The sequence below is a fragment of the Pinus tabuliformis genome, chromosome 9 (assembly GCF_031772625.1).
Source record: "Pinus tabuliformis cultivar Carrire ecotype Pingquan chromosome 9, CPIR1, whole genome shotgun sequence".
NCBI classification, from domain to species: domain Eukaryota; kingdom Viridiplantae; phylum Streptophyta; class Pinopsida; order Pinales; family Pinaceae; genus Pinus; species Pinus tabuliformis.
In genome coordinates this window covers 979,174,502-979,199,897 of record NC_142307.1, presented here as the reverse complement: position 1 = coordinate 979,199,897, position 25,396 = coordinate 979,174,502, and the positions used below count along the sequence as shown (strand labels likewise).

The following is a 25,396-nucleotide window of genomic DNA, read 5'->3' as shown; positions in this document are numbered from 1 at the left end:
CTGCAATAGCGAAGGAGAAGAAGAGTAGCTGGGAGGACGAAGAAGAAGAGCAGAAGTCAAAATTTTGTCAAGGAAATTTTTCTCATGTCTCGCTAGGGTTTGTGAAGTTGTCAATTGCAGGAGGTAGAAATTCTGTAGCAGTTGTTGGGAGCCAAAATTCTGTTGCAGGAGTCAAAGTTGAAGTAGCAGTGTAGCAATATCGACGTTCTGGAAGTTATCTCAAGGAAGATCTTGCTGAGGGTTGGCTTGGGGCTTGGAGGGTTTATTGGCTTGGGTCTTTGGGTCTTGGAAGTCTCTTTTGTAAGCAGATTCTAAAGAAGAAGAGAAGCATTTTCTGGGTTTTCCCCTGGCTTGATTCCCACATCTTCTGTACTCTGCCTTTTGTGATATTCATTATGTTTGGTAATTTCCTGGTGAACAGACTTAAAGAAGTAATAAAAGACAACTAACATCACAAGTAATAATCAAGATAAGGAAAATATGTTATAATTTACAAGTCTCCATATTTTCCAACACAAAAGTCACTTGGAGAAACAAGAAAAATCCACTTAGTGACCTTATCAATGAAAAATAGTAATAAAGGTGTTTATAAAAGATCGGAGAAAGTTCCAGCAAGTCTATAAAAGGAGAGAGGAGAGCATTTCTCAAGCATTTGAATCATTTCTAGAGAATTGTTCTAGCTCAACCAAGTTGGCTTTGAGGGTTTTAAGCGAAATCCTTTCGTTGATTTGGTTGGACTTAGAGTGCCACCCTAGTTGGCTCTTCAGTTGATTCTGGTGGACCAAGAGTGCCACCCTAGTTGGCTTTGAGGGGAGATCACATCAAGGCTTCCATTTGTATTCGGAGATTTGCAGGTTCGGGGTTTCTTGTTGAAGATCAAGTTCATCATTTGGAAGCCAAGTTTGTATTGCAAGAGGCTATTGAGGTCGAATTCCTTGTTTCGAAAGGAGGCCGAATTCAAGTTTGTATTGCAAGAGGCTATTGAGGTCGAATTCCTTGTTTCGAAAGGAGGCTGAATTCTTTATTGCAAGAGGGTCAAATTGCTAAGGGGTTGATCTGTCATTTCTAGAGGGTTGAATCATTGTTCTCAAGGAGGCCGAATTTATCATATATTGTCGAGTTCATCCATTGGGGAGGTTGATTACTAAAGGTCGAAGTTATCTTTGGCAAGTTAAGTTTGTCATCTGGAGGTTGATTTCTTTATTTGAAGGCCGAGATCATTGATTGGGAGGTTGATTACTAAAGGCCAAATTTACCATTTGCAAAAGTCAATTATTGGAGACTGAGTTATTCCCTTAGAGGCCAAGATCATCTCTACAAGAGGGTCGCATTGCTCATTGCTCATTATTGGAGGTCGAATTTCTTCAGTTTCTTGGAGGTCGAATTCATTATCTATTGGGACCGAGTTGTCCTTTATTGCCAAGACGAGTTTCTTGTGGGTCAAATTCATTTTCAAATGGTCGAGATCATCATCCTTGAAGGCCGAAATGATCCAGCTAATTGTCGGGATTGTATTTTTGGTTCACTAATTTATATTCAACATGTAAACTCTCCTATCAAGTTAATAAATTTTGGTTGTGCCCTTGAAATATTTCTTTTGTAAGTGTTTATTACTTTGCTCACAAAGTGTTTGAAGAAAATTTTATTCGCAGAGTGTTTGACGAAATGTGTCAAAGAAAATTTTAAATTTTGTTGGGTTTGTATTAGCATATTTTAAGGAGAAGCATATTACAGTGGTATCAAAGCTAGTTCTTGGCTAGTTGTGGGAATAAAGCAAAGTAATGTCGAGAACGAAGATTATAGAGCTAGTACAAAAAGAGAAATTGAAGGTGACAAAGGTGGAGGACCCATGGGAGACAGAGAATACGGAACCAAACACCACAACCACCATGAACAAAATAAATGAGGTTGCAAAAGATGATGATTGATATGATGGGACAATTGACTAATGCCACATTAGGGAATCAGAACTGCTAGACAGTGGTAGAGAAAGGGGATCTCACTCGAGGAAAGGGAGTCATGTTCACGATCACACTAATATGCAGAGCCATCCCAATTTGTATGGTAAACTTGTTAGACCCACGTAGTCATTTGCGCAAATATGGAGGTGTACCATGCATTAGGATGCAACATTCAAGCATCCCTCTCTTTTGCAATTTTTTGTCACTTGAGAGATTGGCACAAACCGGTGGACTTTTACAGGAGCAACAACCAAAATCAAGATCTATAGTGCGATGTGAGAAAGATGGCACTCCTAATTTTGATGGGTCATATGAATGCTCAACAAGGACATGGATGGAGAAGTCGGACACTTATCTTTAGCTTAACCAGATGAAGGAGGCGGATGTTATCAAATTCACCACATTGCACTTGGACGAAGATACCCAGGAATGGTGGTACCATGGGTTGATCACACTGGGGCATGTGGGCATCACATCATACACAGAGTTCACATAAAGACTCATTGAGGGATTCGATAAGAAGGACCCAAAGATCTACTTTAGAGAACTGATATAGCTCAAATACGCAGGCAGTTTGGATGCCTATAGATCAGATTTTCTAAGGTTATCGGTGCTAGTGACAGACATATCAACTGCCCAACTAGTCATGCTCTTTATAAAGGGTTTAGTTGAGCCTCTGCATGGGAGGGTAAGGGCCTACCAACCCACTACCTTACAAGATGCAGTTAGCAAGGCACGAGATATGCAGGATGCAATTCCCAAGACCAGATTTCCTTCTAAACTAGCCTTTCGACTGGAAGGTAAGCACATTAGACCACCTCAAAGGATAGTCGGGGCACAGTCAGTTGAACAAGGAGACCAAGAAGGACCTCAGGAAGAAGTTATGTTTCACTTGTCAGAAGCCATGGGCACTAGGGCACAAGTGTGCAGGTAACGGTAAGGCTCAATACATTGAGGTATTCTCAAATAGTGAGGAGGAGGATGATCAAGAGCAACCATAAGAGGAGAACTCTGAGATATGAAGGACAAACAACCTCATGTTGGGGCTAAAAACGACGTTATTACTTCACTTATAGGTTTCCCCAGGTTTCACACACTCAAGGTGAGGTGCACTATACAAGGTCAGAGGGTAACAATGTTGATTGATGGTAGGACTACTCACAATTTTATAGATGTCAGCCTTGTGTCTAGGGGAGGTTATTCATTGAGGTGTTTGAGGGATTTTCAGTAGTGCTACCGGGAAACAATCGCATGGAGTGCACCAGGATGATACCAAGTTGATCTTGACGATGGGATACTACACAATTACAGAAGTTTTCTTTGTGGTAAATGTTCCCAACGCTAATGTGGTATTGGAAGTTCAGTGGCTCTACTCCATAGGTCACTACCTATGTTGCCAGGAAACGTGGGTGCGGGGACGGGGACGGGGATGGGGACCGGGACGGGGACGGCATTTTTGGAAACAGGGTGCGTGTGTTCGTCAGGTAATATAATAATATTAAATTTTAATAATTATATTTTATAAATTATAAATGTATAATTAATAATATATATGAAATTTGAATTTGTATATTTTTTCAACTTTAAACAAGAAAACTTTAATGATAATCATTTAAACATGCACATCATTGAACATTCAACATTGACATTGAAATTTCAAAATTCATCACCAAAAAACTGTTCTTTTGAATCTTTTCCGTGTAACCATGACACTGTGACAGCTATGTGAGAGAGCTCAAGGCTACTACTAAAACTGAAAATTCAAAATACATACTAGGATAAATGCTAGACTCAGCTATTTTGGTGAAACTTGGGACAGATTTTGTCACACACAGGCTTTAAAATAACTATGCAGCTTAGGTTCATTTGCAAGGATGCCTATCAATGAATCAGATTGTGGTCGTACAGACCCTTCCTCCTACACAGCCAAGGTGTGTTAGCATTTCTGCCTCCTGCTCTAATTTCAAGACAACTTCTCTCCTTATTGAAATTGCTCATTCTGGCTGGAGCTTGAGCTTGTAACTTTGCTTTGAATGTTTAGTCTCTCCATATAAAAACACAATTTTTTCATAGGAGATTCTTCTCAACCTGATAGTGGTCTAGAATTTTCTTGATGTCTAATCATCCACCTGCCCCATGCATGGTGTGCTCTGTGGTAAAGCAATCCCAAAAACAGTGGCAGCCTTACCCTTCCACAAAACACGCTTATCAGTCTTTGTTTCCCAATAAAATGCACATCAGCCATCTGATGGCTTGAGGGATAGTTTGTCTTTAAGTGCGAAGCTCTGCCTAAATATTAATTATCTAAACATAAAACATCTTCGCAATTTTTAGAGATTACTTGGTGTACAAGTCTGTAGAGACCATATATAATTTAGGCATATTTTCCTAGTTTTAATCTTAACATGATGTTATCAGAATGCTGTGAGAAATTGGCAGATTTTGATACTTAATTTAGCCGTTGTCCAAAATAGCCCTTCGCCATTTAACAGCATCAGCTGATTACAGCTTATGGCTGGTCTCAATCCTACTTTCTATTTGACCGAAAATGTCTGAACCTGTATGTGTGCATTTACAGTTTATAATTTGATGGTTATTTGGCTCGGGAATGAATGTTTCATTCCAAATTGATTTACAAGAATTCTTAAAAAACAAGACTTGTAAAAAACTTAAAAAACTGGGTGCGGGTACCTGTGCAACACAGGTTTTGATGGTAAGGACCGTGGAAGAATGTTTCATTCCAAATTGATTTAGGGTTTTTTAGGTTTTGTTATAAGTTTTACCTTTGTTATAAGTTATTTTTTAAATTTCAATAAAAAAAAATTATTTGAAAATTAAATTTTTAATATAGTTTTTTTTATGAAGAACCCAAAGAACCCAAGAACCCAAGCACCCGAAGAACCCAAGAACCCGTTAAAGGAAAAGAACCCAAATTTTTCTTTTGAAGAACCCGGTTCTTCTGGGTTCGTCTGGGAAGAACTCGTACCCGAATCCGGTACTTGGGTGCGGGAACCCGGGACGGGTTCGAGAACCCCACCCCCGGGTGCGGGTACCCGTGCAACACAGGTCACTACACTACTGATTATAGGGTTATGGAGATGGAGTTCATGGGACCAGATGGTAAGAAGGTGATTTTGAGAGGCATGCATACATACCCACCAAAAAGAGTATCATCAAATAGAATGGAGGTAGATCTAAGGCATTAAGACATCGTATGGGTGGTGGAGTGTTAAATTACAAATAAGGGCTCAACAAGTCAGCCACGACAGTATCCAACAGATATTTTGGCTCTTCTACAGAAGCAACAAAAGGTTTTTGAAGACATTCCCCTAGGTAGACATCCCAACAAGGGCTTTGAGCATATCATTGAGTTAGAGGAGGGGGTCCAGGCAATTATTACCACTCTGTATCAACATGCAAAGTCCCACAAGGACAAGATCTAGAAAGCAATCGAGGAGTTGCTTGCATTGCACCACATTCATCCAAGCTCGAGCCCATTTGCGTCATCAGTAATTTTGGTGACAAATAAGGACGAGATCTTATGGATGTGTATAAACTATAGTTCGTTGAACAAGAAGACCATTATAAACCGATACCCAATCCCCAAGATTGACGAGTTGATGCCTAAGTTGAGGGGAGCTAAATATTTCTCCAAGATAGATTTTTGCTCTGAGTACCATCAGATTCGAATTAGGGAGTGGCATATTTCAAAGACTACTTTCGGTGCCACTATGGGCACTATGAGTTTTTGGTTATGCTCTTTGGGCTAACCAACGCTCCATCCACCTTCCAATCTTGCATTAATCATGTCTTTAACAAGAATTTGCGTATGTGTTGGCTTTTTTTGACAACATCTTGTTGTACAGCGGGACATGGGAGGAGCATTTGCATATTTGGATGAGGTGTTGAGGATTTTGGAGGAATAGCAGTTCTATACTAAACTATCCAAATGTGAGTTTGTGTTGACAAAGATGCTTTATTTTGGGCATGTGATTGAAGGAGAAGGGGTGCAAGTGCACCAAGAGAAGATCAGAGACATTATTGAGTGGCCAACGCCAAGAATGTGAAGATGTTGAAAGGATTCTTGGGCCTTTGCACATATTATAGGTGGTTTGTCAAGGGGTTCTCTCAATTGGCAACACCTCTTATAGATCTCACTAAGGGGCTTTTGTTTGGACTGACGCAGCACAGAGGACCTTTGAGTGGTTCAAAGAGGTAATGAACACATGTCCTGCATTAGCATTGCCAGGTTCTACACATCCATTTGTTCTTGAGTGTGATGCCTCCGGAGAAGGCATTGGAGCAATTTTGATGCAGAACAACCATCCTATTGCATTAGAGAGTAGAAAACTCAGCGACTATGAGTGCCTCTATTCCATCTATGATAAGGAGATGCTACCCATTATGCATGCATTGGCCAAGTTTATGTTGCACTTAGTAGGAGCAGGTTCAAGGTGAAGACTGATCATAACAATCTCGAGTTCTTTCTGGATCAAAAGGAGCTCAATGATAGGCAACAAAAGTGGGTTAGCAAGATCCAAGCATATGATTTCAAGATAGAGTATGTTAAAGGCAAGAACAATGTAGTTGTAATTTACTTGTCCAAGAGGCCAGCAACATTTTCTCTCATGGACATCTTGACGGATTGGAGATTCCACCTTCTAATGGAGTACTCGAAGAATAAGGAGGCTTGTGAGATATTGGATGGTCAACTGCAGGATGACCGATACAAGGTGGTCAATGACATCATCTACTACCATATAAATTTCCCGAAGCCCAAAAAAGGTCGACCCATGCCCACAGTCTGTGAACTTGGAGCACAAGGGCTAGCGTACCTACAAATCTCTATAATCTTTCTCAAGAAAAAACGTTAGATCATATAATGAATCGGATCACCTAAGATAAATCCAAAATTTAACAAGAGAATGTTCCTATCATTGACAAATGAAATAACAATTTATATAGCACTGAAGCACAATATAGGATTAGCACATAACTAGCACGTACCACAGATCAATGAGACAAGGACACCATGAACTGAACCCCAAAGTCTTTTATTATGATATCAAACGTTCCTAGTAGAGCAATGGCTCAATACCAATGTTACAAATTTACATAGCCCAGAACTAGAGTAATCATCGTGACTTAAGAAGCAAAATAACTTCTAATTTATAGATAAATCCTCCAAGTGGAAAATAACGGCTAGTTGGTTTGATCCCCATCAAAATAATCTCGACCATTGATAAATATTTGATCATCTTTTAATCTTTGCGGACGAAAATATCTATTTTGAGGAAAATTTCGAATTTCTCATAAAACCAATTTTTTACTAATCCAAAAATTAATTTTTGGGATTAATTTCTTCAAAAATTTGACTTTGACTTAACCACCAAGGTCCAAAGGATTATTTTTTCTTAAAAAATCCATTTTTGCCTTGGTGGGGACCTCCAGAAATCAGCTTCTTTTTGACCCACGAATTTTTTGGTCATTTCCCACTTGGAGAAAAATTAATTTCTCTAGAATTAACTTTTTACTCTAAATTAATTAATTTTTTGGCTTAAGATTTTATTTTATTTTAGCCAGAAAAATTAATTAACTAACATAAGAGGGGATTAATTATTTTTTCCACCCTCAAATATTTTAGCCATGGTGTCTAAGTATGAAATATTTTTTACATCAGATATTACAAATTCATCCCTCAAAGGGGGAATACACCTTTACATATGGAATATAGATTCTAGAACCTCAAAAGAATTACCAAATTCTGCGACACAATTGTTGATTTGTGGTAGCATTAGATGTGCTCTAGCCACAAAATTTGGTGGAGAGGTTGGGGAACATGAGATCTCCAATACCCAGAAAGGGTTTGGGCAGATTCTAAACAAATCAAGAGATATTAAAATAATTAATATTTTTAATGGAGTCCCTAAGTATAAACTTAAAAAAAATAAAATATTAATGTGTATTAATATGAATCTGTGTTAGAGTGGTCCAAAAGACATGGATCAAGCCAGACCTAATCTTAGTCGTTGATTAGGGACTTAATCTCGACCGTTGATACGTCAACCGGAAAAGTATAAGAGGAGGCTTGAGCGTCACTTGGAGAACACACCAGAGTGATCAGTCATTCTATTCTCTAGAGCGGGGTTTTAAGAGAGATAGAATCAGTGATCGGGAGAGCAGCTAAGGGGCATTGAGTACAGAGAAATAGAGAAGGCAGAGATTACGTCGGGAGAGCAACGCAGCAGCCAAGGAAGGTGACGCAGAGCCAGCAAGGGCTCACGCAGGGCCATGCAAAGGCAGCCAAATGTTGCGCAAAGCACCAGAGGGGCTAAAGCAGCTAACACAGAGGCTCCCAAAGCTGACGCACGGCCTCCTAGGGCTGACACAGGGCCAGCGATGGGCTAGGAGAGGCTGACGCAGGGCCAGCGTTGGGCCAGGAGAGGCTGACGCAATCCAGATTGGGCAGACGCTGGGGTTGGAGAGCAATTTTGTGCTAAGGACCTGCTGGAAGGATTTTCCGAGGCTTCAACCAGGAGATTTCTCTCAAACTGTGAGGTATAGCTGCTAAGGAAATTCTCTATTGGGTAGGCCAGCTTTGGCACCCAGATTGTACTCTGATATTGCTTAATAAGAAAACCTTCAAATAGTTGCACCAGTTTTCCCGCATTGGGTTTTTTCGGGGACATTGGTCCAAAAATAATGGTGTCATGTAGTGTGTTTGTTCTTGTTTCTTTTAGTTTATGATCTGTAATATGTTGAGCATGCACTGGTGTTTATTTTCAGTATTTACTTTATAAATAAATTGTTAAAGAAAAATAACAAGTAGGTAGGAATAAATCAGAAAAAGTGCATGAAGGGTTTCTAAAGTTTAAACTAAGTAAACTTAGAAACTTAACATGGTATCAGAGCGTGATTGCATATCACAGGAGGACTAAAAGAAATCAGCCGAGCGGAGCAATAGCAGCAGAAAACAGTTGTCCAGAGGTGACAGAAGCTGTTTCTAGCAACACATAAGCCAACAAGTGTGACGCAGAGCTAGCTAGAGCCACGCAGAAGAAGTCGGGAGCTGTGCAGAGCCTCAAAGAGGCCAGCAATGTTGACGTAGAGAGCCAGAGGGCTGACCCAGCGTGAGGCAGAGAGGGGCTGACGTAGTTGACAAAGAGGCGTTGTTGGAGTCTAGAAGGCTGCAAAAATATTGCAGAGTGGAGCTGGTGAGGTACTGTAGTCAGAACAGTACCTGAAAAAGCAGGGCCAGAGGAGTTGTTACTGAGGGTTTCTAGCCGAGGAACCTGGATCAGCAGTGCAGTTGCACAAGACAATCAGAGTGGGGGGCATCTCAACAAGCAGCAGAAGGATTTCCAGGAGGAAAATCAAGACTCAGAGGGAGTCCAGAAGAGAAATTCCAGACGGGAAGTAGAGACTCAAAGGAGTCAAACAGAGAACTTCCAAGAGGGAAGTAGAGGAGCGTCATGGCACTACACGGAGTAAGAGACCAGGATAGACTGGATGGAGCATCGAACTTCGCAGTCTGGAAGGCCAAAATCTTATCAGTGCTTGACAGGAATCGTATCAAGAACTTCGCCTTGAAGGTTATAGCTACCCCAGTCGACCCCAATGATAACGACAAGTACGAAGAGGCGATGGCGAGGGCCAAGTGCATTATCCTTGACAACGTCAAGGATCATGTGGTACCACATATAGCCAAGAAGGAAACAACAGTTGAGATGTGGTAGGCTCTCAAGAACTTATACCAACATACTTCTGTGCAGAGAAGAATGTTGCTCGAGAACCAGATGAGGTCGTATCAGATGAAGAAGGGTCAATCGATTGACACCTTCTTCGAAGGACTGAATGAGATCCGAGACCAGTTGACTGCTATAGGAGTGACACTAGATCAGGAGCTTATGGTGAGGACAGCCTTGAATATTGTCTCAAAAGATTGGGAAGTGTTTGTCCAGAGTATCTTGGGCAGAGGGACTCTCCCACCTTAGGACAAGAAGTGGGAAGCTCTTCGCCAGGAAGAGATCAGACGGCAGTCGAAGACAGGTAGCAGCAGCAAAGGGATCAAGGTCAAGCAGGAGGAGGAGGATGTGGCCCTAGCATCTGAGGGAAAGCAAGAGAAGTGGAAGAAGAAAGATCTCTCCAAGATCAAGTGCTACCACTGTGGGGAGATGGATCATTATGCAACCTAGTGCCCAAGGAAGAAGAGTAAGGAAGAGTCTTCCGAGACTAAGGCAGCACCAGCACGAGCAAAGAAGGAAGTTTTGATAGACGATGACTATGCCATGAGTGCACACGCACCACTTGAGCGGAAGTGGGGAGACATCGCGTTGTAGTCAGGCAGACTACAGGCGATGAAGGGCAAGATCCTTGAGGTACCCAGCGTCTTGGATTAGACCTTGCTACGGGAGCCCCAACGAGCAGTAGCAGGACTGGCTGAGTGGGTAGAGACGGATGTGGATGGAGTGGCAGAGAGAGCTACAGTGCAAGAGTCCCGAGACAGCGCAGAGCTAGCAAGCTGCAGCAGTGCGAGAGGCACAGGAGTGTTGCACCAGTGCAGGAAGACACAGAGAGGTGTGCAACGGTGCGAGATGTAGGAAGTTGTTGCAGCAGCGCAGAGGTCAAAGAGAGGGAGCACTTGTCAGCGACAGAGGGAGCTTCAGCATCAGTGGGTGTTTCTAGCCCAACAGGGAGGTCAACTAGGAGATCAGTTAGTTACTTCTCAGTCACTGAGTTGCAGTGCAGTAGTAGGCAGCACGATGCAACATGATGAGAGGAGGTGTAGTGTAGACGCAATGTTGGGAGGAAGGACCAGCAACAGCACGAATGCAGAGGGAGTTGTCATACAAATGTTGTAGTAGCAGTGGCAGAACCATGGGCAGCAGTACAGGAGGCAGCAGTGCAGAGGATGTTGGGCAGAAAGGCCTAGCATCAGCACAAGTACTGATGTCGGATGATCAGAGTAATACAAAGTGAGGAGTATTGCTAGAGCACAGTCCTCGCTAAGAGGGAGTGTTGATTTGTGGTAGCATCGGATGTGCTCTAGCCACGATATTTGGTGGAGAGGTTGGGGCACATGAGATCTCCAATACCCAGAAAGGGTTTGGGCAGATTCTAAACAAATCAGGAGATATTAAAATAATTAATATTTTTAATGGAGTCCCTAAGTCTAAACTTAGGAAAAATAAAATATTAATGTGTATTAATATGAATCTGTGTTAGAGTGGTCCAAAAGACATGGATCAAGCGAGACCTAATCTTAGCCGTTGATTAGGGACTTAATCTCGATCGTGTATATGTCAACAGGAAAAATATAAGTGGAGGCTTGAGGGTCACTTGGAGAACACACCAGAGTCATCAGTCATTCTATTCTCTAGAGCAGGGTTTGCTAAGAGAGATAGAATCAGTGATCGGGAGAGCAGCTAAGGGGCATTGAGTACAGAGAAACAAAGAAGGCAAAGATTGTGTCAGGAGAGCAACGCAGCAACCAAGGAGGGCGATGCAGAGCCAGCAAGGGCTCATGCAGGGCCACGCAGAGGCAGCCAAATGTTGCGCAGACCACCAGAGGGGCTAGCGCAGCTGACATAGAGGCTCCCAGAGCTTATGCAAGGCCTCCTAAGGTTGACGCATGCCAAGAAAAGTTGACGCAGGAACAGCGTTGGGCTAGGAGAGGCTGATGCAGTCCAGATTGGGCAGACGCTGGGGTTGCAGAGTAGTTTTGTGCTGAGGAACTGCCGAAAGGATTTTCCGGGGTTTCAGCCAGGAGATTTCTCTCAAACTGTGAGGTATAGCTGCTAAGGAAATTCTCTGTTGGGTAGGCCAGTTTCGGCACAGATTGTACTCTGACATTGCTAAATAAGAAAACCCTCAGATAGCTGCACCGTTTTCCCACATTGGGTTTTTCCGAGGACATTGGTTCAAAAATAATGGTGTCATGTGGTGTGTTTGTTCTTGTTTCTTTTAGTTTCTGATCTGTAATATGTTGAGCATGCACTGGTGTTTATTTTCAGTATTTAATTTGTAAATAACTTGTTAAAGAAAAATAACAAGTAGGTAGGAATAAATCAGAAAAAGTGCATGAAAGGTTTCTAAACTAAGTAAACTTAGAAACTTCAACAATGATCTAGTAGACCAAGTGATCTGTAATAAAATAATTTAGCCAAATAGCTTAATTATTCCCAAACCACTTTTACAAAGGCTAGATATAACACTAGGACTCACCTAAGACTTTGTCAATAAATTCCACCCTAGCTTTGTGGTTTAAGCTAGAACAAAAACTTTGTCGATTATCCGTGTTTAGAAACACCCATAATGCAGTGAGGTTAAAAAACCATCTAGGATGAAATTCGTCACCAAAATCAAAGACTTACCTAGGTGTTGTTACATAATTAAATGGTCATACTAGCATCATTTACATTACGACTTGCAGAAATTGGGCTTACAATGATATAACATGCACTGGCTGATGATTCTAAACTTTGAAAAATAATTGTACACTGCTTCCTTGGACTTGTGACAAAATAGGTGCAACACTACTACACATCACATCTTCATAGATCAGGGATTAAAATTGGATCAAAACTTATCTATTTCAGTTGTCGATAACTTTGATTAGAAAGCCTTTGTTCTCAACTTGTCAATATGCCTTCAGACTCTTATCACCTAAAGTATGCAGCCACCTTTCCACCAGTCTCCATCAACACCTATAGCCACAGGATATTTTGCCTGAATGAAGGTACTAGAGAATTGGACTTTTTCTACAACCATCAAGTTCTTCAACCTTTACTTGGTAAGCCAGCTTTATGCCACCACTATACACAACGACCTTGATTGGTACTTGAAATTAAGGTGATATCTTCAACAATATTGTGAGATTTGAGGTATGATGTCTCTTTCTCCAAATGTGTACTTCATATGATTCTCTGTAAATGCCCGATGCCATGCTCAATGTAGCTCAGATACCATGTTAAACTAAAATAAGTAGAAATTGTAAAGAGACAAAAAGAGAAAGATTGTATTTTATATCATTGTACTTAGATTCCTAAAAACTTGAAGATCTAGCCCTGTAGGATCCGGGACTAGTTTTTCAAGTCCAACTAGTCAAGTGTGGGTAGTTGCTCTACTTGTAACATTGTGTTTTTTGCCCCTTAGATATTTAACCACAAAGCCACACAAAATGATATACAAGGGTGTTGTATATATTCAAGCAAGTTTCTCATTCTCATTAGGAACCACTCACCTAATCTCTTTAATATAACAGTAACTTAAGCGTCATATCTCATTATAACATATGACTTCTTCCTCTATCTATTACATTATATTATCCATCACATTTGTTTTTGCAAGGAAAACCTTACCAGGAACCTATAGACACTTCTCCGCATTTTGCAGATGGTACATAGTGCAACACGTCGATGCCAATTATGACACTTGACCCAGTACATCAAGTAAGGCATGCAACAGAGGTAGTGAGTCTGGGAGATCAATCCCAAGACCTCCTAGACGAAGCTGAAAGCACTCAACCACTCAAGCTATCCCACCGAGATCATCACCATATATTATTGTCTTTAGATAAAATAAACATTACAATGTCTAAAAAATGCAATATTTATTATTTATTAATTTCCTCATCACATCAATAGTCACAGCTTAATTATCGTGATAAGGTTCTTTCTTTCCTACTTCATAAATTAGATAATTCTAATTACTTCATTGCCAAAAAAAGTGTGTGATACAAGTCTATAGAAGATGCAAACAAGCACAGCCATATGTAAGCAAACAAGGGCACATGCATGTGAGTATGAGTATGTATATGAGCAGATGGGTACATGGAAAAGTAATAAATTTTTATGTGATACAGACTACAGTAGAATAATAGATAAAGTGTGTGCTGAAAAGTAATAGTATTTAAAAGTAAAAGGTAGGCCTTGACTCTTTACTACTGACTAGCAGCAAGAAATTTTAGACATACATTATCCTTAGCAGAAATATCACCATGAAGGGTGAATACTACAATGCTGAAAAATAGATGCTGACCTGACCACTATAACTTTGCAGACCAACTGCTGGAGCTACAATACTCAAACTGGTGCCTCCAACTGGGTTACAACAGGAATTTCTATGAGCAAAACGGCCAAGTGAATGGTAAGTCAAAAATGTTGCACGCAACTGCCCCTCTGGCACTCGATAGATTGGATACCAGGCTACTGCAAACCTGTCAAACATGATGAAAAATAGAAACTAAAGCAATTGCATGATAAAGTTAGATATTAAAATAATTCTTGCTGAATTTTAGCTGTAAACCGCATGCAATCCTATATATTGCTATTCCATAGAGGGGTTAGATTGATCAGATAGCTTAAGCCAGAGGACATACAAGATCCTGTAGATGTCCTTTTGCATAATCTATTTTTCTTACCATGAAGCTGGATGAAGATCGCCTATCTTAAGGGAATTCAAAATGCATGGGTCACCAAAATGCTGGGAACTTGAATCTACACTCCTGGTCAACTCCTTGATCCTGAAACACGTAATCAACAGTAATGTGACCGGCAGAATTGGAGTCAGAATACACATAGAATAAGTATTTCAGATTTCTACTTGATATACATACTTTTCAAACATCGGTCTGCGTTGATGTGGTTGCTCACACTCAAAAAATTCAAACAGTAAGTAGACATTTCCTGAGGTTGCATCACAATTGCAAACATGTTTTTCACAATGTGTGCACAAATCTGAACTTGGGCCCAAATACTCTGATACAGTTGAATCATCTGCTATGGTAGGCTTTGGCAAAAGAGTTGAAAGGATAGGAAGGTTTCCATACATAGTGTTCCTAACCATTTCTACACTATTCTTAACACCCATGAAATTTGTTGATGAGGCTGTTGAGAAGCCATATAATTGCATCCCTGATAAAAAGGGTACAAAGTAGGCACGAAACAGATCTCTATCAATTCCCAGCCTTGCTGAATGTTCCAGATCCCGGGCCTTTACTTCTATACCATAGTTACCAGGTTCCTCATACCACTGCCAAATACTTTTCAATGGAATGTTAGGGATCTGGCAGTTACAGATTAAACTTTTATTCAGTGAAGTACTATCAGAGTTGTAAGTTTGTTTATCAGGGACTTGCACAACAACAGGAGACATGGCATCTAGAACCTTCTCAAACTCGACTATGGGGCTGCCAATCACCTGTGAAATATGTTCTGAAATCATTTCATACTCATATGAAGAATCAATAGACTTTAAAATGGAATGAGCCTTCTTGTTTGATTCATCAAGCAAGCATGAGTCATTCCCAATCCTCATGCAAGCATCATCAAAATCTAATCTAGTTTCTGAAACTGCATGCTCTGTATGGTCACTATTACTTGTATCAGTTTCCTTCAGTGCATTAAGTGGACATTCGAATATCTTAGATTGTGTATGTGATTGACTGTCCCTAAATGCCATTCCAGGCGCATTTGTCTTGGCACTAGAATCTCTAATTTGAGTGTCAGTTGAAGAAGCCTCACACAATCCAGATGAATCATCTTCCTTGTTTCTAACTTCATCAATCATTCTACAAATTATTGTACTACTATGGGAGTCAGCTACAACTTTATCAGTTGCAGAGGCCTTCCCACTTTTTGATTCAACTGGTACCCACTTCTGTGCAACCTGTTGAGAGTTGCGATGTCTCTCATTGTTTCTTTCACAAGAAATCCCCTTTCCTGTGATTGTAGTAGCCCTCACTTTCCAAGGGGGAGGGTGGAAAAGGCCCTCATCAACCATCACCTGAATTCCTGGAGCTTGCCCAGAAGATATGGTTTGATTTGTTGGCAGCTTCGTCTCCAGCATTTCTTGGCCTACTGATTTAGATGTTCCTGGAATTATATGTGTTTGGTCCAATGAACTGTGAATATTCACTGATGTCACAGAAGAACAAGAATCTCTTGAAACCTGCATTGTATAACCATATCCATCTGGTGTGGAATGAGAACCTATTTTAGTTTCCTCGGTTTCAAAATTTATACTCTTAGAACAAATAGATTGTTGTGAGATATCCACATCTTCCCTCTGAGAATAAGGTTTACTGTCATCCATTGTAGAGGAGCCTATTTTCCTTGCCCACATAGCCTTCCCTGTCTTTGTAGCACGTGACTTTACTTTTCCCGTATTCTGTCTTTCCTTTGCCCAAGATGGCAAAATAGGAACTGCAACACTCTCTCCTGCTAGCTGAAATTTAGGCAACTCCACCTGTGGCTTGTTGGAAATAGCATCAGAATCTGTATCACCCTGCAACCTGTTATGTTCATTATCATCCTCTGGTTTCTTCTTGTACTGTTCCTCACAGTTATGTATCCAGCTATTACTTTCCAGAGAAAATTTAGGTAAAACAGGTGTAGTAGTAGTTAAGGATTTAACCTGTTCTTTGGCTGATATTAACTGCACATGACCAGTAGTTTTAGGCTCATTTAAATGGCCGTCCTCATGGTGCTTCTGAACCTTTTTCCAAACACACAGGTTATTTCCCTTTGCAACTGTACCATAACCATACACAGAACCAATGCTTTGAGTGCTCCCACATGAGGAACTCTCTGAAGTGGTACTGTTTCCAGAGCATTTTGTTCCCCTGACAAAACTGTGCTCCACGGTGCTTTTAGCCCTCCTGCTCTTATGTAACTCAGAAGATGCTTCTCTACTTTGCCCAGCTGCATTTCTATGGCCAACTTTTTCATCATCATCAATACCCTTTTCCTTTGCTTTTCTCGAATTGCTGCTATACCGATCAGTATGTCTCCTTCCACTGTCCTTGTTACAATTTCTGCTGAAGCCATCACCAGTCCCATGAAAAATCGCGTCAGACCCTTTGGTTAAACTACTACTAGCTGCATCTGTTGGATTAGTGATGCTATAGGAACTTGGCAGCCCACTACCTATGGTCATTTCAGATTTGCAGTCAGTGTTACTGTTAACATTCCTTTGACTACTCCCATCTCTAGACCCGCTCTGACCTGCAAATGAAGCAACTCCCACATTCACAGATTGATCTAGCTGTATTTGTTTGTTGTCAGTGCTTATTTGATCAGGGCAATTGCCAATTGTATGACTAATTACATGTTCTTCAGATTTCACTTTTGTAGAATATAAAGGTTGGCTGCAATTTCTATCAATGATCCCAGATTGTAAAATGAGTGGTTCCTTAATTTGGGAATTTAAAATTGAATTCTTCCATACAGTATTCAATGTATGCTTATTTGCTAGCTGATCTTTGATACAAACATTCGTTTCCAAGCTTTCAGTTTCACTATCTCTGATGCTTAGTAAAGCAGAGAATGTCTTAAAGGAATCGCCCCTACATAAATCATGCCGGGGAAGATATTGCCTATTTCTTGCCTCAAGTACCTTTGGACCATTAGCTAATTGACTGAGAGTTGTAACGGAGTTTGTCTGACAAGTATCAATATCCACATATCGAGGATTACACTTAAATCTGTCAGATTTACAGTCTCCCACCCCTAGTAGAGAATCGTCAGAACATAAATGACTGGGAAAGGCTTTCGTACTCCTTGCCTCAAATACTTCTGCATTGTTAGCTAGCTGACTGAGAGTTGTAAGAGAATTTATCCCACAAGTATTTATATCAACACCATTTACAGAATTAACATTAAAATTATCAGCAGAAGAGTTTGGAGCACTGAAGAATTCACAGGCTAGGATTGGTCCACATCGGCTGACCAACAAAGTCTCAGCTACACAAGACCTAGGTAAATTGAACCCTGGAGATCCCTCTTTATTAACTACTGCTATTGCACCATTGTTACCGCTTCTCACATATTCTGAACCATTCTTAACTTTTGTTTGCTTAGTATAAGATTCAGAGGAATCAATATCCAACTCAGAAAAATTACTCGTCAGTGAATTGATTGAACAAAACAAACCGGAAGACTGTTGTGATATAGGAGCAGCTTTTCCCAATATAGAAATGCCCCTGGCTTCCTTTTCACGAAGGGAAGCAATTTTCTTAAACCATTGTTGCAACTTAGGTCCAAATATAAGTTTCACTTTTGCAACACTTTGTAAACTTTCTGGGTGCTGTTCCTGAGTTTGATTTGCACCTTTACACCTGACTTGGTTCAGAACTTTTGGTGAAGCACAAAGCAGCTTTGAATCCACGTTATGCACATAACTTCTTGAAGCCAATATCCTTTTCCCACTATTGCCATCAACCAGATGTAGCAGTGTTTGTAACCTTATCCATTGTGCATCCAATGGAATTGCAATCAGAGTAAGAACAAGGCACCTGAAAAAAAGACGAACTACTTCAGTTCAATCCATAACAACTCTTTTGAAACACTAGCATCCAGTCAAAACCATTTTTCCATCAAATAAAAGCAATGTCTATGCAAAGTGAAGATCTCGCCTTAGTTTAATAGAGTTCTTTGAGATTACAGCTGTTAGCACACAGTCCTGCAAGAAAACCAGGTAAAATTGTTCATCAAAATCTAATTATACTAATATTTACACTTAATGACTCAGGTGTGGCAGTCAAATAGGACACATGACAAACTTAAAATGCACATAAGATAGCTAAGATATGTCCCACGAATGACCACAATAGAAGGCAATTGAACAGAGAAGTACAACCAGTGCAACTACATAGAGGGTGTCTAAAAGCAACTTCTATCACTAATCTAAAAAAACGAAAAATAACTAAACAACTCAATAGTAGTAATCATAAATAATACAGATACCAAACCCATCTCAAACATAATATAGAAATACCAATTCACTCCAGCAGATAATGAAATTTACTTTAAATATAAATATTAGTTGGTCACAGAAAGGCAGGAAGGTTTATTAGGAATGAAGTAAACACTATCACTATCTCATGCAAAGCTACTTTTGTAAGGACACAACCACCTGAAAAAGATTCGGGCTTGTTGAGCCCATTAAACTGGAGAAACTTGTCCAAACCAAAGCGCAAATATTAGTGTTACATAACTGTTGCTAGAGTTAACACAACTATTCACCGAAGTAAATATCCATCCATGGTTCTTGAGCATAACATTGACAGGAAAGGATCCGAAACTCTAAAATTACCAACTTGTGTTCAAAGTCATTGCACTCTGGTAGCACTAACGAATTAACAATTACATCTCTTTGAGATCTGTTCTCACTCAAATTGTACACGTGAATGCCACAACGCTCAGGACAAGGGCTGTCACTCTAATCCCTGCCCTTTCCGTTTAAGCTGTCTCCCTACAACAAGCTAAGGAGGGTAGTCCCTATGGATGAGATGATGAGTTCGGGAGACACAACTGAATGGCCTAGTAACTTGGTTAAGGATGATTGGCAAGTTTGATTATTTAGCACAACTTGATTAGATTTAAGGAATTTTAAGTGTGAGACCAGTGCCTTAGGAGTCAAATTACTTGCACAATATGAATTAAGATACCAAGTTACCAGATGAACAGTTGCCGCTAGGATGAGAAACTATCCTATATGAGATGCAACACCTAAAACTAAGTGAGATGCAAGCTCTTGGTTAATTTTAATTAGAATGCCTATTCTAGGTGAAAACCCTCAATTTAGCCATCTTGAAGCAAGTCTCACAAGAAGGTTGTAGAAAGAAGCCCACAAGGAGGATATGGCCTCATTAACGATACCTCCCGTGAGGTTCTAATCGACCCAGGCGCCTCCGTTCCTACAAGGGATATCCACAAGAGAACTGCAAGGTCACATATTTTAACCTTAGTGCAAAGGTCAAGCATCACAAGCTAGAAGAGCAGGGTTGTCTTATCTTTTCTATTAACCAAGCTTATGCATGGAGGTAAATTAATTAATGCACAAAATAATACTAGGATGAAGTGTGAGTTATGAGTGATTGCCTTAAATGAAATTATCAAATGGCCTCTTAAATACTTTAAGTTAAATTACTTAGTATTAGATGCTTATGATGTTCAATACAAGAGCAGAAACAAAGTACTTAGAGAGCAATATTAGGAACAATCTCAATTAAAACAATGTGCTAATGAAGCAAAATCATTAGAGTGCCCAAATATAAATCACTTGATTAGCAATCTTAGCATAACAAGTGCTCAAATGAATCCTTTAATAATTTCACATGCAAATTGGGAACCAAAGAATTAGCAACACCAATGAAACAAATGATTGCAAAACACAATTAGCAATTTTGCCAATATCAAGATAGTATTACTCAATTTTGATCACAATGTTGCTAAATTTATCCAATTAGCAACCAATTCCTTATGACACTTATCAATTAGAAGAAATAGGCCACAAAAGTATCCTAATTACTTTACAAGAGCATTAGCAAAAAAGTAATATTAGCTTTCACAATGAACCAATACAATGCCAACATCAAATTAATTACAGCACAATCTTCTCCAGATGAGATTACTAATAGTGACTTCTAGAAGTGAAATGCACTATGCAAGAGGAACAATGATCTTTTATGTTTATCAATCAACCCAAGACACCCACTATAAGAGCAGTAAATTTATCATTAGCAAAGGAGGAAAAAACGAAAGATAGAAACACCTTAAGCTATGAAAATGAATTCTTATGACTTGCTAGCACTTTCTAAATTTCCTTACTGCTGTAGCATGTATATCAGACTCAGAAAATTATATATCAGTCCTCCAAAATTAATTGGAACACCATAGAAGCAATGACACAAGTCTTTCTAATTACTTGGGATTATATGCAATGATTATAGGATTATATGAGTATCTTTTTAGGGCTTTTAAGAGTGCATGGATCAGTTTTATACCACTGTCAACAACATACTTCAAATCTGATTCATGAAACAGTGAGGAAGAGACAAGGTTAGAGAGCAAACCCTTAGGCCTTATGGCCTTACTTGATGACTAGTTGACTTTCCAATGGACTAGAACTTCTTCAAACACCTGCAACACAATTTGTTAGCTTGAAATAGGATATATCAGCCCTCTTATGACAATGATTAGGGCTTCTAGGGCTGGTTGATGGATTGTTGAGCTACTTTAGGCCTTGAAACCCTTGTCAAAGATGTTCGCAAATCTGCAAAACAAATAGTTAGCAAGGAAAACCCAAGATTTCTGGCTCAAAATGATAGAAATCAATTACAAACAAACTTACCTCAGGCCTCCAAACACAAAGATTACTGTCAAATTAAATGCAAAAGTCCCACAAATATGCCAAAAAATGACTGTGACTAGGGGATAAAGGCCAATAAGGCATGCGTTAAGGGTCTGGAGACCCAAATAAGGTTGTCTCTACGGGTTGGAGGCCCCACTAGGCCTACAGCCTAGGGTTCCAAGGCCTAATAAGCCTATGGTTGGGGGTACAAGGAACTAAAAGGGCTCAGCCTAGGGCTACAAGCCCTTCTAGGCCTATGGCTGCCTAAGGCAAGCCTCCTAGAGGTTGCGGCATGGACAGAAGAAGCTCCCAGAGCCTACGGCTAGGGTATAGAGCCCTCCTAGGTCTTACGTCTACCTTTAAATGCACTCGAACCCCTACAAACAAGAGAAAAGGCCCTCACAAAGTGATAAAACCCTCCTCCAAAGGATGTGGCCCTCTTCTAGGGCTGGACGACTTCCTTCCTTGGGCAAGCACTGAGCAAGAGTGGCCCGGAAGGGCTAGATCTTACCCTCAAGGGCCTAGATCAGCCTTCCTCTCTTCAAGAGCTTGATTCCTCACCTGCAAAATGAAAAAATGGAGAGCCCAAATACCCAATATATACAAAAATTTCAAATTCAAAACCCCAAAATCCCAAATGCTATACAAAATTTAAAATGTTAGTACTAAAATACAAGGGTTAGTGGAGAAATAATTTACAAATATTCACACTATTTACAAAAGTAAATTAGTGTAACGAATAAAATATATAAATCATAAAGATAAATCATAAATAATAATTAGTTAAGCTAGTAATTAGGCTGAAGAGGCATGTCTAATAAGACATGACTCTTCATGAAGAGACACTTGCTTAGTATATAAGCAAGCCGCTCATTCTCATTGTAATTCATTATCATTCTTATTCATTTTAATATAATATTTATATCCTTAATGGATAATTTGATATTCCAAGTCTTTTCGAGTAATTAATTTGTAGAAGGAACTTTGTTCGCTTCATGTGGTATCAGAGCAATTCGGTCCTCTAGGTCGTTTCACCTGTGCAAAAAGCTTGTTCTCCGATCCAAGTCTTTGACTATCGAAATTCGTCAACCTTGTTGCCGTAATAATTGAAGCATTTTGCTCAATATTTGGGAGTTTCTCCTTTTCTCCGTTTTTCTAGGCCTTTGGCCATATAAAAAAAAAAAAAAAAAATATATATATATATATATATATATTAAGTAAATAAAATAAAATTAAAAAAGAAGAAAAAAAAAGTAAAACAAAAAACAAAACGGATACAAAATCTCATACCACGTATATTTAAAACTTTTATGTAAGGAGCCCGTGATTTTAAAAAACAACCCATGGTAATTGCCCATGGTATTTTAAAAAGTTAAACGAAAAAACAAAAAACAAAAAAACAAAAACAAAAACAAAAAACAAAAAACAAAAGGAATTGGAGAAAAAAGGTGTGATCTAAATAATTTTAATCGTTCAAATCTAAAGATTGTGACCGTACCAAGAGGCACGTCTCATCCAAATTAGTCATGACTCATCCAAATCCAAATTAATCACGACTCATCCAAATTTTCGAAAAAAAATATTATTATAATTATAAAAAAGGATACTATATAAGCCTTATATAGTTACATATAAAAGGAAAAGTGGGTCTCAAAAAAGTATATATAAATTTTATATAATTAAAATTATATAATATATATAAATTAAAATTATATAATATATATAATTTATAATTATATATAAAAAAATTATTATTATATAAAAAAAATTATTAAAAGAGTGAAAAAAAAAAGAAGAAGAAGAAGAGAATATTTGATATATATATATATATATATATATATTAGATTATTATAAGAGAGAAGTGGAAATATATTTTATAAATTAAGACAATATATAAAATTAAAAATAAAAATAAAATAAAAAAAGGAAAAAGGAAAAGAATAAAAGGGTTTTATATAAAAAAAAATTATTATAAAAAAAGAGTGATTTAAAAAGGTATTTAATATTTAAAGAGTAAAATGGAGACTAGTAATGAAAGGTTTCCTAAAACCTTTAGTAAAAGTGTTGATACATTATTTAAAATCAAAGTATCGCTCGCAGGAAGAGATATCATAATCATTATCAGTCCTGCTAAAAAAGTAATTATGTTAGTCCTAAATGTGCTAACCAATTGGTGATTCCTGAATCAAATATAGTTGAAAAGGATACTTTTGGCGAATATGACAAACAATATGACATAAGCAATTTACACCTAAATATTGGAGATTATACTTTTACCTCAAAATTCACTGTGAAAAACTTACGTTTTTTCGATAGTGACATTGATAGTGATATTGTTTTGGGGTTACCTTGGATGGAAACTCTAGGTTCTTTTATTCTAAATACAAAGAAGACGTTTTTAACATTTTCTTACAAGAAGAAGAAAATAACGCTCCAAGATTTTACACTAAAACCAAATTCAGTAACACCAGAAGATATCTCAAATATTTCAAAGGTAATGTCTCAAGAAGGTAAAATGGTATTACAAAATATGCAAAAAGATATTGACAAAATCAATGTTGACAAAAATGAAGAAGTTTCTCGATTTAAAAACCATAGCGATAAATTGCTGACACAAATTAAGAAACTTAAGAAGGATAAGGAGTCATTAGAAAGCCAGGTCCAACAACTTATCAAGAAGGAAGCATCAAATGTAGGAATTCAAGTTGATGACAAAACAACAAATATCGATTCAATGAATGTCACAACTCAAGAAGAAGACAAGCAAGTTGAAGAAAACACGCGCTTGGATGTTGCAGTTCAAACAATGACCATCCCCAGTTAATGTTTCATAACCAACTCAACAACATCTTCGCCAGAAGAAAATATAAAAATTGGCACATGCCCAGTAAGGAAAAATCAAACAAAAAAAGTTCCATATCGGCATCCAAATCATGAGAACAGACGAATCAACCATGCTACATATTTGAACCAGTCAGAACCGAAACAACAAACTGATGTTCCAAATAATAGTGATGTAACCTCAATCCAGTCTTATGCTAACAAGTCGTTACAAAATTCCAGTGATCAGAATACTATACAGAAGATTAATCTGGGATGGTCTGATCCCTTCTCAGTGCGACAATTTTGTTTGTCACTAAGAAGATCATATCAGCTTGTATCGACGAAGATGACTGTTCCGAGACAGAAAGACTTTCGAAGCAGAAAAAGAGATCAAGCCTTTTTCATTGACAAGCTTTGAGGACAAAGCTTTTTGAGGAAGAAGGCAATGTAATGAATAAAATATATAAATAATATAAATATAAATAATAAAGATAAATCATAAATAATAATTAGTTAAGCTAGTAATTAGGCTGAAGAGGCATGTCTAATAAGACATGACTCTTCATGAAGAGACACTTGCTTAGTATATAAGCAAGCCTCTCATTCTCATTGTAATTCATTATCATTCTTATTCATTTTAATATAATATGTATATCCTTAATGGATAATTTGATATTCCAAGTCTTTTGGAGTAATTAATTTGTAGAAGGAACTTTGTTCGCTTCAATTAGCTCTTAATAGCATGTAAATTTCGTAATAGCACGAGAGAAAGAGATTAGATTTTTGAGAGATTTTTTAAAATAAATGATGTATGTAAATGGATCACTAGCCTAAACCCTCCTGCTGCCTGCAAAGTACCCTGTAAAATGAAAGTTGAGTATCCAAACACGTTCGATTCTTCTCCACAATCTATGAACTTGAAGACCAAGGGTTAGCGTACCTATAGATCTCTATTCAAACTTAAAAGATGAATTATTAAATCATGAGGGATCTAGATCTATGGTTATAGATCTAAACCCAACACCTAAGGAAAGATACCTGTACCAATACATGTTTCGTCTCGCAACAATAACAATTTATAAAACGCATATAATATAAAGCATGAAAAATTACTAGCACATACCACAAATCAGCAAATAGAAGAACACCATGAATTGAAACCCCAAAGTCTTTCTATTATGAGAAATACAATTCCAGATAAGCAAGGCTCAATACATGCATTACAGATTACATCATCCAAAGATGAAATGAGGAGCTTCATAGCTTCCTTATATAGAAAACAAGAAAGAAAAACCCCTCCAAGTGGAAAATAACGACTAGTTGGTTTGACCCTCGTCAAAATAATCTCATTCGTCGATCTTCTTTTGAAAATAACTTGATCTTCACCATCGACTTTTTATTTTTGAGGAAATTTTTTATTTTTTCTTAAAACCCTTTTTTATTAATCCCAAAAATAATATTTTGGACTAATATACTCA

The 25,396-nt window shown here is 38.5% G+C and overlaps 2 protein-coding genes across 2 annotated transcripts in view; both read right to left on the bottom strand.

Annotated features, from left to right (window-relative positions):
* LOC149152007 (uncharacterized) overlaps positions 1–15,214 on the bottom strand; it is a 55,071-nt gene extending 39,857 nt beyond the window's left edge. Inside the window, exons 1-3 of the mRNA XM_089439877.1 lie at positions 14,578–15,214; positions 14,383–14,484; positions 14,001–14,178 (exon numbers count right to left, since the gene is read on the bottom strand). Coding sequence (XP_089296003.1) covers positions 14,001–14,178; positions 14,383–14,484; positions 14,578–15,185 — 888 coding nt within the window. The 5' untranslated portion in view covers positions 15,186–15,214. The remainder of the gene's footprint in view (positions 1–14,000; positions 14,179–14,382; positions 14,485–14,577) is intronic.
* The window catches only part of LOC149152006 (uncharacterized), a 210,107-nt gene continuing 199,897 nt past the window's right edge, over positions 15,187–25,396 (bottom strand). The window contains exons 5-7 of the mRNA XM_089443341.1: positions 18,376–18,422; positions 15,341–18,255; positions 15,187–15,191 (exon numbers count right to left, since the gene is read on the bottom strand). Of these exons, the coding sequence (XP_089299467.1) occupies positions 15,187–15,191; positions 15,341–18,255; positions 18,376–18,422 (2,967 nt within the window). The remainder of the gene's footprint in view (positions 15,192–15,340; positions 18,256–18,375; positions 18,423–25,396) is intronic.